Source organism: Brassica napus, chromosome C9 (assembly GCF_020379485.1).
Source record: "Brassica napus cultivar Da-Ae chromosome C9, Da-Ae, whole genome shotgun sequence".
NCBI lineage: Eukaryota > Viridiplantae > Streptophyta > Magnoliopsida > Brassicales > Brassicaceae > Brassica > Brassica napus.
The window spans coordinates 21,730,057-21,747,141 of NC_063452.1; the positions used below are offsets into that span (position 1 = coordinate 21,730,057).

The 17,085-nt window shown below is 32.1% G+C and overlaps 4 protein-coding genes and 1 long non-coding RNA gene across 7 annotated transcripts; 2 read left to right on the top strand and 3 right to left on the bottom strand.

Moving 5' to 3' along the window:
- Positions 1-2,801: 2,801 nt before the first annotated feature.
- On the bottom strand, positions 2,802-7,088 carry LOC106416587 (F-box protein SKIP31). Its single transcript, XM_013857514.3, has 10 exons — positions 6,876-7,088; positions 6,382-6,591; positions 6,226-6,299; positions 6,054-6,129; positions 5,851-5,961; positions 5,595-5,769; positions 5,339-5,506; positions 4,309-5,256; positions 3,742-4,042; positions 2,802-3,212 (listed from the first exon to the last, which is right to left on the bottom strand). The coding sequence occupies exons 1-8, from the start codon at positions 6,936-6,938 to the stop codon at positions 5,186-5,188; spliced, it is 948 nt and encodes a 315-aa protein (XP_013712968.1). The 5' UTR covers positions 6,939-7,088; the 3' UTR covers positions 2,802-3,212; positions 3,742-4,042; positions 4,309-5,185.
- LOC106418693 (glycine-rich protein A3) lies at positions 2,962-4,015 on the bottom strand. Its single transcript, XM_048767756.1, has 2 exons — positions 3,742-4,015; positions 2,962-3,212 (listed from the first exon to the last, which is right to left on the bottom strand). Exons 1-2 carry the CDS (start codon positions 4,013-4,015, stop codon positions 2,962-2,964), a joined length of 525 nt encoding a protein of 174 aa, XP_048623713.1.
- A 1,924-nt stretch (positions 7,089-9,012) lies between the features above and the next one.
- On the top strand, positions 9,013-11,181 carry LOC106416554 (WAT1-related protein At5g45370). Its single transcript, XM_013857481.3, has 6 exons — positions 9,013-9,435; positions 9,552-9,614; positions 9,705-9,821; positions 9,908-10,349; positions 10,453-10,604; positions 10,688-11,181. The coding sequence occupies exons 1-6, from the start codon at positions 9,221-9,223 to the stop codon at positions 10,851-10,853; spliced, it is 1,155 nt and encodes a 384-aa protein (XP_013712935.1). The 5' UTR covers positions 9,013-9,220; the 3' UTR covers positions 10,854-11,181.
- Positions 10,314-15,169, bottom strand: LOC111209974. The gene is made up of 2 exons (XR_002661353.2): positions 14,933-15,169; positions 10,314-10,833 (listed from the first exon to the last, which is right to left on the bottom strand). It is a non-coding gene; the product is annotated as an uncharacterized LOC111209974 (long non-coding RNA).
- LOC106416363 (WAT1-related protein At5g45370) lies at positions 14,954-16,851 on the top strand. Of its 3 annotated transcripts, none has more exons than XM_013857228.3 (6): positions 14,954-15,190; positions 15,454-15,516; positions 15,591-15,707; positions 15,782-16,223; positions 16,331-16,482; positions 16,602-16,851. In XM_013857228.3, exons 1-6 carry the CDS (start codon positions 14,982-14,984, stop codon positions 16,768-16,770), a joined length of 1,152 nt encoding a protein of 383 aa, XP_013712682.1. In that variant the 5' UTR covers positions 14,954-14,981; the 3' UTR covers positions 16,771-16,851. The 3 variants fall into 3 exon arrangements, with proteins under 3 accessions (XP_013712682.1, XP_013712683.1, XP_013712684.1); XM_013857229.3 differs by having other exon boundaries at positions 15,454-15,481; positions 15,574-15,707; XM_013857230.3 differs by having other exon boundaries at positions 14,977-15,219.
- Positions 16,852-17,085: the final 234 nt, after the last annotated feature.

A 17,085-nucleotide genomic window follows, 5' to 3' on the forward strand; every position in this document is an offset into this window, starting at 1 on the left:
ATTTGCGACGAAACACATTTTTCTCGGAAAAACCACGTCAACTTACGACGATTCTACGAGGAAAATCTATACTCGGTATTTTACAAGGCCATTACGAGGAAACTTTATTTCCTCGCAATTTCATCGTTAAGTCATCGTAATTTCACGAGGAATAGTTTTCCTCGTTAAATTTTCTTGCTAAAACTGTGTTTTCTTGTAGTGTTAGAAGTCTTCCGTCGGATGACTTCTCTAGAAGTCTTCTCTCGCGGGCAAAGGTTTGACCAAAACCCATAATTAAACTTGAGATATTAAATGTTTTACTATTATTTTTCAATTGCAAAAGTAACCCACGCAGATATCTTCCATCATTGAGAAGACCTAGGGAAGGCTTTCGGAAGATAAAAAGTCAAATTTCTGACCAACTTCGATCAAATTTAAAAGTAACATGTTTATCCAAGAAGACTTCTAAAGACTTCTAAAGAAGTCTTCTCTAGGAATTTAGAAATTTTTTGTTTACAAAGGAAAATTAGAAGACTTCTAGAGAAGTCTTCTATTAAAACACACACAAAAGGTCAATTGCAAAACTAACCTATGCATTGACTAGAAGTCTTTTTGATGAAGAAGACTTCTTCGAATATATCTGAAAAATAAAATTTAGTTCGCGATTTCATACCTTGAACTCGTGAGATGACTTGCTTGGTTTCTCCAATCACCCAGAACTTCACCACAACAGCTACCTACTCGTTAATCACCAAGAATCGTGAGCTTATGAACCTTACATAATTTTTAATCAGAATCTTCAGTTTTTTGATGAATTTTAAAAGAAAGTGTAAGAAATGTGGTTTGTGTGAATAGAAAATGAGAAAAAATGGGAAAAAGTTGAAACTTTGGGGCATTAACACTCTCAATTTGGTAGTTCATGGTGGTTGAGGTATTGATGTCAATGGCAAATTTGTAAATATTTGGTGAAAATGAGGATGGTAAGGTAAAAGCTTTATTTTCGTAAAAAAGAAAAAAAAGTAATGACATTTTCGTGAATAACTAGAATTTCTAAGATGAATAGGACTAAACAAAGTTTCAAAAAAATCATGGGTTATTTTTGTGTTTGAGTTGAAATTTTGAATCATTTTTGAAAGAACCCCTAAAACGTAATAGTTTGATTCAGTTAAATTTGATCAAAACAATTTTCTATTTGGAATGTCGGTTTTCAATATTGGATTGCCAATTCTGAAGTCTGATCTACATCTTTTGTTCCAACAATCCACTGCAAATTATCTGTGAAGTAATTTTTCAAAAAACAATTATGTGTTACTACTACATTCATTTTTTTTTTAAAATTCGCTAGACAATTTTTGTGAAATAATTTTGTTTATGTGTCACTATCACATTCATTCTTAAAAAGAAGTTGACATGACTTGGTAGAAATAATGTCATGTCATAGTTCTTATTATGACATGTCAAATTTCATTTATATTTATGATGTTTTACATTTTTTGTGAGATTTTTAAAATATAACCATAACTTAGATTTATTACCATGAATGAAGATTTTAAACTAATAACATAATTATAAATATATATAAATTTTAAAATCAACCTAAAACTAAAAAATAAAAATATCTGAATATTTATATTTATATTGTTGTCAGAATTAATTATGGATATATTTGTTACTTAAATTTTCGAATTATGCTTTAATTCATTGGTTAGTATGAGAACAAATAATCAAATAATCAAATTACTAAACTATTATATTTATTCATATATGATAACCATAAAATATGTTTGTTAAACGACTTTAGTCGATTTATTGAGTTAATTAATAAATTATTTTCTTATTTTAATATGTGTTAAGTAAAATAAAATAATAAAATTTATGAATTTATATATATATATATATATATTCAAATAAAAATCATAATACAATTTAAAATAAATAAAATTTATTTGTTAGAATTTAAATTTAACGAAAGATAAAATAAAATAAAAAAATTGATAAGCCAAAAGAAGCATAACTTACGAAAATGTATTTATATTTATATTGAGAAAGTTATTTTTTAAAAAAATATTAAAATTAAAAAAATTTCTTTAGAAAATAATATAGTTTTAGAAAAACTATCATAGTAATAACTGCACAATTGAAATATGTCATAATGTTAGCCACATAATTCATATAGTTAATTATATATTAGTATTGTTTAGATGTATGACAATATAATAGCATTTAGTCCATTAGTTGACAAAAAAAAACTGCGATTAAAAAGATATGAGTTTTGAATCAGTAAAAAAAAAAGATATTAGTTTTGAAATTCATTATACATGATTTTGGCAGTACGATTTACGTTAATTTCTACCAACTATTAAAATTTTTTTGCACCAATTCTCCTTTAAACTAATGCTTAAAAGACCACACAAAAAGTTTGATACTAAGATATATATCTTCGTATGCATATATATCCTCTGTTTCTTTTTCCTATAACAAATTAATCATCGTGTCTTTGTATTAATGGCGATTTCTTTACGTGAAACTTTTTGTTTCTTGCTAATTTTAATTAGAGATGTTGCTATGAACCAACTTTACTTGATTAAACCCATTTTAAACTCACATTTATCCTTTTAAGGGTGTATTCAATCAAATATAACAATGATTTTTCTCTCTCAAATCACCCAAAATCATCTAGTCGTCAAGATCACATAATTTATATGTTTGATTGAATACACCCACAAGGTGGGTAAGGAATTCAAAAACTACCATGTAGATCATCTTGATCATATCATATCCATGCCTTCTAAAACAGGTTAAGCAATGCCAAAACCCATATATACAAGGGCATAATATATGAAATTATATTAAAAACAGAATCAGTAATATCATAAAACCATATATAGCTTCATAGTACAACATGTGATATCATAATCATTATTAAAGCCTCAATTGTCAAACTTGAACCGGCGAGAGATGAGATTAAAAGAGGTTTTTAGATCACTTCCACTTCTTGAACTTACCTCCTCCAAACATCCCATGCCTCCCATGTTTAAACTTGCCTCCGTGATGCTTGAACTTCCCGTGCTTGAACTTACCATGACCATAACCATAGCCATAGCCATGACCATGTCCAAATCCGTGACCATATGCTGCGTGTCCGTAAGGACCGTGAGAGCTATGAGCTATGTGGTGAGCTCCGTAGGCAGCTGCAGCACCTGCAATCATACCCCCGATTCCAGCTGCGTGCCCTGAAACAAGTTAAGGGAAATTACATTAATAGAAGAAAAAAAACAAAAAGAGGCAAAAAAAGTTTTAGCACATAATTGAATCTGAAAAGTTGTCTTTATGATGCTCAAAACTCTAATGAGATGATTGCTACATGAGTACACTTTCAAAGGTACGATCTTTGGAGAACTTATGTAACTGATTTCAATCTCATGGATGCGTTTTTGCAATCAGAATACGAACTCTTGCATACCAATAACAGTCAAATGACTATGGATTCCTGTTGGGTACCATATAAAGTACGGTCATTTCAAAACAATATATTATTAGCCCAACTTGTTGCTAAAATGAAATGTAACAACCGAGATGATAATATCGTTTTCACAACTACCAATGTATAAACATTATTTGTTTCAACTTCCTTATGTGACATGATATCTACCACATATATAGACAAAATTCTACATTATAGTTTCTCTCTAAAGTGACATTTACCACATTCATAATCATAGCTAAATGTTTTTTCGCAACTAGCAAGAGGAGATAGAGTACCTGAGTGATGAGGAGGATAGCCAGCAGGAGGATAACCAGCATGACCAGGCGCAGGAGGATAACCACCATAACCAGGAGCAGGAGGGTAGGCACCAGGTGGAGGTGGGTATGCACCCGGAGGATAACCAGGTGCAGGTGGGTAGGCACCAGGTGGTGGGGGAGGGTAAGCTTGTTGGGGTGGGTATCCAGCTGGTGGATAAGCCCCAGGACCCGGCGGGTATCCAGCGGGTGGGTACCCAAAAAACCCTTTGTCTTTGTCTTCCTCACCTCCCATGTTTTCTCTCAATCAACAAAACAAAACCTACAAAAAAAAAAAAGAGACAAATAATAAATTCGATTTAGGTTAAGATTCGTACAAAACCGAACATTAGCTTGAATCTTTTTCATCAGAGGATCAAGCAGAGACATAAGCTTCATAGGTTAAGTCAGAGATCAATGTAATTATTAATTCCCAATAAAACTGCACAAACGAAGGATCAGAACAAGCGAAGCAAAGATTGATCACAGGAACAAAAGTGGGAGTAAAATAATCAAATCTAAACGGAAAAAAGATGAGAGATTTCTTACCCGAGACGAATCGCGAAACAATGTCGAAACAGGATTGGAGCAGAAAACAAAACATAAGATATTTGGAGATATGTATTGATGGGGTTTGCTTAAGCCATACATTTATTTCCTTAAGCGGCACGGTTTCCAAAAGGATATATTTTGATCTTATGGTCCTCATACTTTGAGTATGATTCCTAATTGGACACGTATTCCTCATTAATAATAATCGAGTCCAGGTCTTCCAGCAACGATACATCACTACATCAGACATGTAATGGTGGTAGTAATGGTTTGTTTATTCAGAACTTATTTGAAATCTTTAGTGAATTTTGGTTAATTGTATTATGAATATTCGAGCCCATACTAACTTGCGGGGCGCTTATGAAGTATTATAAAATATGGGGGTCAATTGAGATAAAGATAAGAATAGTTTTGTTACGTAATATTTAGCGTTGCGGGAACGCGTAATGAATGGACGGACCCGTGATCCCTACCAACATGCATGCGTTAGTTGGGTGGTGTATATAACTACTCTTTTTTAAATGAGAAAAATGCGTAAAGGATCGAAGAATCTACACGAAATTATTATTACTTTCGGATTTCTTTTCGTAACAAAATAAACTAACACATAATGATACTGATTCCCCAAATATATTCAATAGATAGAGAACTTATGAAACTTCGTTGCTATTGGAAACTACTAACTAGTACCAATAGGATTTGCTTGGAACTTAATTACCACATGTAAACACTTTTCAAGCGGCAATCGAGTAAAATTACAGAAAAGCTCTGCATAACTTACAAATACAAAGTATAAAGACTACTCAACACAAGAGCTACTTTTGATCCATTACACTCCCCATACATGTGCTACCGTGAAGGCTGAGACTTTTGATCAGCAGAACCCAAAGGTGCGTTCTAATTCCTGCTCACTCTCGCAGTTATATCCAAATTCAAAAGCTCTATCTGCGGTTAAAAGAAGAGACAGAACCACTCACTTACATGTACAGATAAGAGGGTAATACCACAGCGGGAGATAGATACGTACCAAAACGGCCCTTTTCTGTTAATATTTCAGCTTCTAGTTCAGCTTCTTCCTGATCTGTGTCTGAATCGGTTTCTAAGACCAAACTGTCAGAACAAAGCCCTGAGATAGTACACACCATACACCCACTGTCTGGACAAAATATCACTTCCTTGCAGTTCTCATCACATACTGTTTACAAGACCATAAAACAAAAAGGGTAAGTTTAGACAACACAAGCAGCAAATTTACATTTTTTCACAGCGTTTCATTATCATACCATGAACATTTCCAGTCTCTTCGCATATGAACACATCGTCAATCTGATGGTAACCACATTTTGTTCCCAAACAAACGTGGCCAATCACAGCTTTATTGGTAAGTCCCTTGCTTTTCTTCCACAGAGATACTTTGTCAAGTACTGTTTTGTCAAGAACTACCCTGTCATCCACCATCTAAACGTTGCCACAGAGATACCATCAAACAATGATCGTGGTGAGAAAAGGAAACAACTATGGGATGCAAATGATGTTTACCTCGGAGGGAAGAGGAGCTTGGCTTCGCTTTGCTGCTTGCATTTGAACGTAATACACTTTAAAATCCGGTGGACAGCTTCTGACCAGTTCAATCATATCCTTCTCGTCACGCTAAAATTAAACAAAGAGAAAAGAATTCACTTACAAGGAACTAATACATGTATGACCTCTTATAGCAGCTTACAGACTATGTGACAACTCACATCGATATAAAGCTTCTTCCAAGCACATTCACGTAACATTCTAGTTGAAGGCATTAGACCCCACCGGATACAGTACCTGCAGATACAAACAATCAAAAGTTGTATTGCTTTGTTTATTGATTTTGAAAACTAGATTATCCACGAGACCACGGTAACATAAGAAGAGGCTTACAGGCGACGCCATAAGGATTCATCAGAGGCGGTAAAGTTGAGAAATTTACACACTAAAGAGCATGACAGAAGATCCTGTAATAACCACATTCAATTTCGATTCTGAATCAAGAGAACAGTGACTAATATGTAGCTTGAGAATGCAAATGAAAGATACCTCAGAGGATAAGAACTTGAAGATGTGGCGAAACAGCTCAGTAGGAACTTTGGTGAAATCTCCACTCTCTATCCTCTTTGCACCGTTTCTATCTTTATTGTGACCATTTTCCTTCTGATCTACATCCTTGTCTACAACCACCTTTGTTTTGTCTTTCTCAATACGTTGCCGTTTTGGTTCAGGTTCTTTCGTTTTTTCTTCATCATCTACCTTCACAACCACGAAAAAAACGCACACACATGCATCAATTAAAAAAAAACTGAACCTTTCACATGAACAAAGAGATCTCACAATGGACATAAACCGAGAAGCATGAACCAAATAAGATCGACCAAACCCAAATTTGATGTAATAAATTAATATACACAGAAACCCAGATCATGAATTATACGAAAAACATCGAATCTACAATCTAACTACAGATCGATGAGTTTCAGTTCAAAAAGATTGAAACTTTAGAAGAAAAAAACGAGATAACGAGGAAAGCCAAATACCGATGAGACTTCTGATTCGAGGAACCGAGCGAAGCACTCGTCTTCATCATCGGAGAGCGACATTTTTTGGGTGGTAAAGATCGGAGCTCCGGCGGCGACGGTGGATTTTATATGGGCGAGGAAGGGGTAGAGTAACGAGAGGGTTGGGCGATTGTGCCGGTGGCGTGAGATTGGAGACGAGATTTGGGCCAAACAGTTTTTATTAATGGGCCTTCGAAACCTTGAAAAATGGCCCATATATAGTCTCAAAGATATCCTACTCTCAACGTCATTATAATCAACAATCGGATTTTCATTATACTAAAATGGCCTTTTTAGTTTATTAGTACTGTTTTAACAACCGACGTTTTCTTTAATAAAATGACTTCCAGATGTATATAGTAATGCCAAGAACGACATCTGAGCTACAAATTTCATATCTTTATAATTCTTCTCTGTCGACCACAAACATGCATTATTATTTATTTATTTATTTTTGTCAACCCACAAACGTGCATTATTAATACAGATTTCAGTAATAAATGTTATGCAATAATACTAGAACTAGCACATATTATTAGAAGGGTATGGTTGTTGTTAGGCCTCAGACGGATCGGGTATCCGGGCAATTTTAAGGTATCCGGATCCGGATCCTTATCCGGCGAATCCATAATTTTACTATCATTATCCGGATCCGGGGTTCTCGGATATCCGGGTGTCGGATATCCTTCTAAAAATTGTAATATCCGGCGGATATCCGGATCCGGATTTGGATCCTTAAAATAAATAAAAATATTAATATATAAAAAAATATTAACAATAATTTAAAAATTAAAAAAATATATAATGTTTTTAATTATTTCTATGTATAATATTACAAAATTTACATGAAATATATTTATACTATTATAAAAATGAAAATATATGAAATAAAATTAATTTTTATATATAGATATTACTATTTTTGAAATAGATATTTATAAAACTTACGGATCCGGATATCCGGACTAAAAAAATCAAGATATCCGGATCCGGATCCGGCTTTGACGGATCCAACATTTTACTATCCGGATCCGGATTCGGCCCTTCCGGATATCCGGATTTTCGGATCGGATCTCGGATCTAATCCGGATCTCGGATAAAAGTCCCAGGCCTAGTTGTTGTACTTTTCCTTTCTGGAAGCAGAACATTTTTGTTTGGATAAGCAACTTAATTTCGTGATTTTTTCATGCAACTCTATTCTTATTGATTTAAATATATGATCATAACAGATTATGACCCAAAAAAGCATAAAAGATTGAAATTGTTTTTAGCAACGTTTTGGTTAAAAAGAGAGGTAAAGATCATTAGAATACATCTACATGTAATATCTAAAACAGTATACAAATATTAAAAAAAAAACTAAAACGTAAATAAACAGAAAATAAAACTAGTTTAAATAAAATCATCTCCAGTAGTCTCTCATTTTGAAAGAATACATTAAAATGAAATAAATATTTTTAATGGTACACCATCTAAAAAAAGATTAGAGCACATGCAACGCTGAGTCTCACCAGGCTCGATTTCCAATGTTTTTTTAATGTTTTTTTTTTTTTGTTTAATTAAAAAAAAAGAAAAAAAAAATTAATCGTAGGCCTGTGACACAGTAACGAATTTTTTTGTCGTGGGACCCACGATACAGTAACGAAACTCAACTAAGATCAATCCTTAGCTTGAGAGTTTTCGGCTCCGATCCGACACGAAAACCAAAAAAATCAATTTTTTATATATTTTTTTAAAAAATTTCTCTTATGGACTCTGTTTTGCATGTGCTCTTAGGATAGCAAATAGTATTACATCAATTTAAAGGAATATTATTCATAAACTTACTTTGATGTTAAGCTTGTTTTTTACAAAATGCTACTTAAATTGTATACAACTTTTTGTCAATTATATAATTTATTGCATAGTTAAATAAAATGAAATACATTAACATAAAAACATATTGCAAACATTTTGAAAAACGTTGAGGAAATATATCAGAATCACACTTCAAAAAAGAAGGAAATATAAACACAATAAATTAATGTGATGATTTGATGTGTTAATAAGAAAGAAAAAAAAATCTGCAGTGTCAGAAAGATAATATAATATAATATAATATATAGCTAAAAATGGCTACACACTTTTTTGTAATCGTCTTTCAATGTCTTTTTTTTCTTTCTTAAAAAGCATTGTTCTTCTTAATAATAAGAACAACCCAACGACTACGAAATTACAAAGAAGATAATTCTGACTTCAAAACAGAGCAAACAAATAATCTCAAAAAGGATTAGAATTTAGATTTTGGTTCTCTTTCTCTGGTCGGAGACAGAAAGGTAAGAAAGATGGCAGCTCCGGTGATCACAAACGACGGCGAAGCGACGGAGAGGCAAGCTCGAATGGCGCATTCAGCAATGACCTTGGTTCAGCTAATTAATGGCGCTTACCATGTGATTACGAAAGTAGCTCTTAACGTTGGAATCAATCAGCTCGTCTTCTGTGTCTTCCGCGATCTTATTGCTCTCTCCATCCTCGCTCCTCTCGCTTTTTTCCGCGAAAGGTTTCATTTTTTCTTTTTATTTGGTCAATGCAATTTCTTGATGATTGGGTTACATGTAATGTTCTGTTTTTAAGACAAAACTAATAACAATGGTTGTTCTTTTGATGGTCTTGTAGAGGGATAAGACCTCCCATGAGTAGAAGGGTTCTCTTTTCACTATTCTTCCTAGGTTTAGCAGGGTAAGTAACCAGCATTTGATTAACCAGGTTCTCATGATCTTCTGACATCTTGTTTATGTAGATTTTAATGCTATTCTATCTTACTCTTAGGATATTTGGGAACCAGTTACTATTTCTTATGGGTTTGTCATACACAAATCCAACTTATGCAGCTGCTATACAACCATCCATCCCAGTCTTCACCTTTATATTAGCAGTCATGATGGGGTTAGTATAAATTTTCCTCAACATTTACAATAGAATGTATATATGTGTATTCAATCTTTGTGTGTCTTTCCTTATTCTGTATGCAGTACAGAGAAAGTGAACTTGTGTAAAATAGAGGGCCTAACGAAAGTTGGAGGTACTCTTGTTTGTGTTTCCGGTGCCATAGTTATGGCTTTGTTCCGTGGTCCAGCCTTGTTTGGAGATAAAGATTCAGACCTTACAGTAAACAGACTAATCATTGATAGAAGTCAACCTGAGCTTCATGGTTGGTTAGTCTCTAGCTTTCTTGGTCTTGGGCTTGATCTATGGCACATTGGGGTTATATGTTTGATTGGAAATTGCATGTGTATGGCTGCTTTTATCGCTGTCCAAGCACCTGTTTTGAAGAAGTATCCTGCCTACCTTTCAGTTACAGCGTATTCATACTTCTTTGGTGCATCAATAATGATCACAACAGCGTTTGTGTTTGTTAGAGAGCCTAAAGAGTGGCACTTGACACAATCCGAGATTCTTGCCGTTATATTTGCGGTAAAAAGTTTGCAACAACATGTTTGTTTTTTTGGGTATGTTTTACATAAAAAGACTAAAGCTTTCTTCATTTCTGAGTATTTTTTTGGTTATTGATTCTTAGGGAGTGTTTGCATCAGCTCTGAACTATGGACTCTTGACTTGGTCTAACAAAATTCTTGGAGCATCTTTGGTTTCTCTTTATAACCCTCTTCAGCCTGCAACATCTGCCTTTTTATCTTCAATTTTCCTCGGCAGTCCAATCTATCTTGGAAGGTTTCTTGCTTGCATCTTTGATCCATCAATAAACACAGGCACCCAGCCTCTTAATATTTATTGTCTTTCTTTCTCATGTGCAGTGTTGTGGGTGGAGTACTCATCATTTCAGGGCTATATATGGTTACTTGGGCATCTTATAGAGAACAGCACACAACAGTTTCAGGAAATGTGATTGCTTCTTCCAGTGATGTAAGCGTTTCGGAACCTTTGATTTACAGAGATGGGACTGGTGAAAAAATTGCGTAAAAAGACAATTCAGATATACTGTCAGAGAAGAAGTATATAACAGACAGTTTCTTCTACACTTAGCTTGCTTGATTTTTCATTCAACTGAAGCAATAGAAATTATCAATAGAATTGATAGATAAGTTCTACTTTGAGATAGCCAAACAGAATCAAGATCATGGCTATTCTTATCAAGAAATAACGACTCAATATTAGTGGCTGATGTTGCATATTGCAAGAATATAATTGTTAAAAAACAGAGGAAGAAAGTGGATTATTTGAAGGGATACAATTTGTATCCAATTGTTTTTGTCTAAACATTTCCATTAATTTTAAAAAGTTAACTAGATACAGATCTGCGCACCGGATATTGATTTTTATATTCTTATATATTGATATTTGTTTTTTATAATTAGTGTTATATATTTTAGATAAATCATAATATAATTATTGTATTCAAAAGATCTGATCCGAATTGGGTAATATATTTATTTATGGTACAAATATCTGAATCCGTTTCAGATACATTTGTTATTTAGGTTCCTATACATCAGAATCGAACTCATCCAAACTCATAAATACTCAACTCAAAACCCACACATAAATTTATAATACTCAATCGGGACCTAGTTTAAAAAAAAACGATATCCGAAAAGAACAACCTGTACCTAAATAGATAGTCAAATGTTCAGCGTGCTGATATGTGTACCGATGGACAATTCTCGTGGGCCAAAATCACCTCGGACAGTCCATGAGAAGGGACATGCCTAACTGATTTTATAAACTAAAAAAATAACTATTTTTATGTGTTTCGCTAAATTAAGTAAAATAAAAATAATTTTTTATATTTAGTAAAATAATTGTATGGAGTGAAAAATTAAGTGACAATAAATGTAATACATAGACATGTCTTTGAATTATATTTTTGTTTACGTAATTTTTCCTTCAATTGAAAGTAAAAAAAAAAAATTGGTAAAACAAATTAAACAGAACATTTACCCATATACAAAATCCAGTTATTTTACATTTTTGATTTTATAATTGGCACAAAGTTAATGTTGACTAACTAGTAAATAAAAATCTTCACTATTGTTATTATTGTAACATAATTTATGATGTGATGTATTGTTTAAGTAATATAATTAATGAAATTTTTAAATCGAGTAAATATGAAAACATAATTAATATAATTATATTAATGAAATTACCAAAAGGACAATATACCTTTTTTATAGTGTTATCCATGTTTCATTCTCATTTATAGTGCTATCCATATTTCCAAAAAAATACCAAAATGTACTTTACTTTTTTTTTTTGAACTGAAAAAGAGTTAAACTCGGATCTATTAAAGACACAGACCTAACCTCCAGGTGGAGGTACAGTCCACGGATAGACCCTCTCCTGGACATTCAAATGAGCCGAAAGCAATAGTTCATAACCGTGTGGCCAACGGAGTTCGAACCAAGGTTCGCCGTAGAACAAAGATAGATACAAGACAAAGAAATTTTACAGACCTATATATGCATGTTCGATTTCATCAATTTTTGTACTCTTTTTTTCTGATCGACACTAGATGTAGATCAAAAGTGAAGTTGGAACGGTTTAGTAGAGAGATGATAAAGATGAATTAATCTTTAATTTCTTATGTGAGAAATGTATAAATGAAAAACAAAATTGTTCTCTATATATAAACAGGATATCAAAGGTTATTGTATCCAAACAAATCTACAAATTTTTAAAAAAGTTTATGTCAAAAAATCCAAAAATTCCTTAAATTGCAAATAAAAATAAAAATATTTATTTGTACGGTTTAAACGAGAAAAACAATATAAAAATATGCAAGAACAATATGAATAGAATTAAAACGACATGGTATAAATGGACAAATTGGGGTGTACAAAAGTCGGAGATGCCATAGCCACTACACTACATTATTGCTTCGAATGGACAAATTGGAGTGTCCGCTTGTTATCTGGATAAACAACTTGATTTTTCATTTCTTAATGCAAATCATTGTTATCTGGATAAACAACTTATTTCTTCAAGAAATTTCCATGAAAATATATTTATGCCGTGCGAAGCATTTTAAAGACCTAACACAACAAATGTTTTCTTAAAAGTTAACATTAATAATTTAAATTTAGTTTAAAAATATTTAATCATAAGTAAAATTTAAATGATAATCTTATTTTACATAATTGCTATTTTATTAATTTAATAAAAAGAAAACTGTGGTATAAAAAGCAAAGATTAAAGCATATCTTAAAAATAATTATTAAATTTTGAGTTATAACATAATAAACTAGGTTAAGACCCGCGCCTTGCGCATGATCAACATTATATATAAAAATTATTTTATGTATTAAATATTTTTACATATTATGAAATAATAAATATATATTAAATAATTAAAAGTTAGTAACTATTAAATATATAATTAAATTGGTGCGAACATATAAATCAATTTTGTTGATCTAAAAAATATTTTTTTTATATTTGATAGGATATGTTATTAAATTTAAATGATACTAACATAGATAATATATTTTAGTATATTTTTAATATTAATGTCTATTAAATGATGATTTCTACTCATATAGTTTTTTTGACCATTTGTATCTTTTATAGAAAAAAAATTAAATTACTGATAACAAAATTTTCATTGTGGGATTAATAGTTTTAGTAATTTATAATTTTTAAAAAAAATAAGTTGTCAATGATTGTTCAAAAATTTTATCAAAAAATTGTTCAAAGTAAATTTTGAAACTAAAATATTATATTTTATATGGTGTATATTTTAATTTAAAACGATATATATATTAATCTTAATAATTAATTAAATTAGACTTTTTACTTATATAATTTTTGTAATCATTTGTATTTTGTCATAATAAAAATTTTAAACCATGGATCATAAAATTTGAATGTGAGACTTTTAACAGTTTTAGTAATTTATAGCCGTTTGTAAAAATTCAAAATATAAGATATACATAAAAATCTAAATTTTTATTATATGGTTATTGTGGTTGTTTAATTTATTTAATAGTTTAAAATTAAACAAATATGATAGAAGATACACTATTTTTATCAAATCTTTAGTATTCAAAATCATTAATTGCCATATATACTTTAGCCACATTAAGCAATTCCGTAAATTTTATTTAAAGAAATAGTAAGGTACATTAATGATGAATTTATTGTTAGTTAAATAAAAAGCTTATTATATAATTAGATGGACCAATATATTTCTCTAATGATTCTAAAAATCATTTTAGTGATGACATGTGGCTGCAAAAAAAAAGTTATAATGCTTCTCAAATAATATATAGGGGATTAGTTAAGAGTACTTACTATAACTAAAATGAAGACTGAACTTATGTTAAAACCTTATTATGTGAGATTTATAGTGGTTAATTATATAATTACTACAACTAGGGGCTCCTAAAAGTTTAAATTACGTTCGGGCCTAAGACCAATGCATTTTTAAACATGCCATAGGCACAGCTCTGATTATATAATCACACGAGATTTTGATCGGAACAATCATAAGAGATTGAAGTACTAGATCTTGGAATTTGCGTGAAGACATTTACCAGCTTCAAATTTCAGCTCTAAACATTTTACTTTGTTTAGGAAATATATAAAACCCCCACTTAGAAAGAGATGATTTGATATTTTTTAGTTTTACATTCGGTAAATTGATATTAAGACAACAATCTTGCGTAAAAGACCAAAAACATACATTTATTTTGGTAATTGTATTTAGACTTTTTTAAATCATTGATGTTCAAAATTATCTAGACCAAAATAATATACTTCTATTCTATATGATACTTTGTTGTGAAAAATAGAAATAGATTGTTAACCTAAACAATAGTGTTTGATAATTCTAGAAAGAGTCTTCTGTTGAAGGATTCTAATAAGGAGAGTTGTTATAGAGAAGACCTCTTGTGGTGTATTGTAAAATAGATGGATAAGACTTCAGAGTCTAAAATGAGAAAATGTAGTTAATATATTATTTAAGATTATATATTTTTATAATATTCATACTATTTTGAACAACCCAACCACTACGAAAATAAGAGAGAGAGAAGTCTGACTTGGAAGCAGAGCAAGGTTTTCTTCTTCGATCAGAGTAAGAGAAGCAAGATGTCAGCTCCGATGATCCTGAACGATGCGACGAGGAGGGATGCTAGAAGGGCGCACGCTGCAATGACCTTGTGTCAGCTAATTTACGGAGCTTACCATGTGAGTGCGAAAGTAGCTCTTAACGTTGGAATCAATCAGCTCGTCTTCTGTGTCTTCCGCGATCTTATTGCTCTCTCCATCCTCGCTCCTCTTGCTTTTTTCCGCGAAAGGTTTCATCTATCAAGTTTCATTTTATTTGGTCAGTGAATTTCTTGATTTATTTAAAAAAAAAAAGAAAAGAATTTCTTAATTTATTTGTGGGTTTATATCAAGAAGTCTCAATAATAGCTCCATCTTTTCTGTTATTGGATAACTCCAGTATCTTTGTTTTATTCTGATTATACTGTTTGATGATTGGATAAAACGTTATGTTCTGTTTTTAACACAAAAAAAAAAAACAATAACCATAGTTGTTCTTTTGATGGTTTTGTAGAGGGATCAGACCTCCTATGAGTATAAGGGTTCTCTTTTCACTCTTCTTCCTAGGTTTAACAGGGTAATGAACTATATCATTTTTGATTTGCCATAATCTTCTAGCATCATCTTTATGCAGCTTCTCAATCTCGATAGGATATTTGGGACTCAATTACTATTTCTTATTGGTTTATCATACACGAATCCAACTTATGCCGCTGCTATACAACCATCCATCCCAGTCTTTACCTTTCTATTAGCTGTGATGATGGGGTAAGTTTCATTTTCTGTAACATTACCATATACATATATTTAATCTTTGAGTTTCTTCCTTCATTTGGATGCAGTACAGAGAAAGTGAACTTGTTTAAAATAGAGGGCCAAACGAAAGTTGGAGGCACTCTTGTTTGTGTTTCCGGTGCCTTAGTGATGGTTTTGTTTCGTGGTCCAGCCTTGTTTGGAGATAAACATACATACTTCACACCAAAAACTGTAATTGTTAATAGAAGTCAACCTGAGCTTCATGGTTGGTTAGTCTCTAGCTTTGTTGGTCTTGGGCTTGATCTATGGCACATTGGAGTTATATGTTTGATTGGAAACTGCATATGTTTTGCTGCTTTTATTGCTGTCCAAGCACCTGTTTTGAAGAAGTATCCTGCGTACCTTTCAGTTACTGCCTACTCATACTTCTTTGGTGCATCAATAATGATCACAACAGCGTTTGTGTTTGTTAGAGAGCCTAAAGAGTGGCATTTGACACAATCCGAGATTCTTGCCGTTATATTCGCGGTAAAAAGTTTGCAATAACCTATGTAATGTAACATGTTTATTTGGGTTTGTTTGACACAAAATAATTCATCTGAGTTTCTTTTTTCTTTTTTGGTTTTGATTCTCAGGGAGTGTTTGCATCAGCTCTGAACTATGGACTCTTGACTTGGTCTAACAAAATTCTTGGAGCTGCTTTGGTTTCTCTTTACAACCCTCTTCAGCCTGCAGCGTCTGCATTCTTATCCACGATTTTCCTCGGCAGTCCAATCTATCTTGGAAGGTTTCTTGTTTTCATCTTTAACCCTTTCTTACAGACATACACTCACACAACATCTTTATCTGTTTCCTACTTAGATAGAGTCTCTTAAAATCTATCGTCTTTCTTTTTCTCATGTGCAGCGTTGTAGGTGGGTTGCTCATCATTTCAGGGCTTTATATGGTTACTTGGGCATCTTATGGAGAACAGCACACAACAGCTTCAGGAAATGTGATTACTTATTCAAGTGATGTAAGAATTTATGAACCTTTGATTCATAGAGATGGGACTGGTGGCGATAAAATTGGGTAAAAAGACGAGTCGTTTTTTTTTAAACTGTTGGACAAGAACTATATCACATTCAGTTTGTTTTACAGTTAAGCTGTGTCGTTATTTCGTTTGGTCTCTTAAATCTCTTTTATTGATTTTAGTTAAACAGAAGCCGTAGCAAATTAGCAACAGAGCTGGCAGATAAGTTTTAATTTGAATAGCCAACAAAGATAAGATCATTGCTGTTCTTATTAAGAAAATGACGACTCAGTACTAGTGCCTGATGTTGCAAATTTACCCCATAAGTTTGAAGACGCCCAACTTTTCTTGAACATCCAATTATATTAAGATAGAGCA

What these genes read in the sequence shown, in the direction of transcription:
- LOC106418693 (XM_048767756.1), bottom strand. Translation starts at nt 4,015, where the DNA reads ATGGGAGGTGAGGAAGACAAAGACAAAGGGTTTTTTGGGTACCCACCC. An exon ending in CTATCCTCCTCATCACTCAG is followed by an intron (nt 3,213 to 3,741) that starts GTACTCTATCTC and finishes AACTTGTTTCAG; the next exon opens with GGCACGCAGCTGGAATCGGG.
- LOC106416587 (XM_013857514.3), bottom strand. Translation starts at nt 6,938, where the DNA reads ATGTCGCTCTCCGATGATGAAGACGAGTGCTTCGCTCGGTTCCTCGAA. An exon ending in TCAAGTTCTTATCCTCTGAG is followed by an intron (nt 6,300 to 6,381) that starts GTATCTTTCATT and finishes TGGTTATTACAG; the next exon opens with GATCTTCTGTCATGCTCTTT. An exon ending in AACAGAAAAGGGCCGTTTTG is followed by an intron (nt 5,257 to 5,338) that starts GTACGTATCTAT and finishes TTTTAACCGCAG; the next exon opens with ATAGAGCTTTTGAATTTGGA.
- LOC106416554 (XM_013857481.3), top strand. Translation starts at nt 9,221, where the DNA reads ATGGCAGCTCCGGTGATCACAAACGACGGCGAAGCGACGGAGAGGCAA. An exon ending in TTCTTCCTAGGTTTAGCAGG is followed by an intron (nt 9,615 to 9,704) that starts GTAAGTAACCAG and finishes TCTTACTCTTAG; the next exon opens with GATATTTGGGAACCAGTTAC. An exon ending in TTCTTGCCGTTATATTTGCG is followed by an intron (nt 10,350 to 10,452) that starts GTAAAAAGTTTG and finishes ATTGATTCTTAG; the next exon opens with GGAGTGTTTGCATCAGCTCT.
- LOC106416363 (XM_013857228.3), top strand. Translation starts at nt 14,982, where the DNA reads ATGTCAGCTCCGATGATCCTGAACGATGCGACGAGGAGGGATGCTAGA. An exon ending in TTCTTCCTAGGTTTAACAGG is followed by an intron (nt 15,517 to 15,590) that starts GTAATGAACTAT and finishes CAATCTCGATAG; the next exon opens with GATATTTGGGACTCAATTAC. An exon ending in TTCTTGCCGTTATATTCGCG is followed by an intron (nt 16,224 to 16,330) that starts GTAAAAAGTTTG and finishes TTTGATTCTCAG; the next exon opens with GGAGTGTTTGCATCAGCTCT.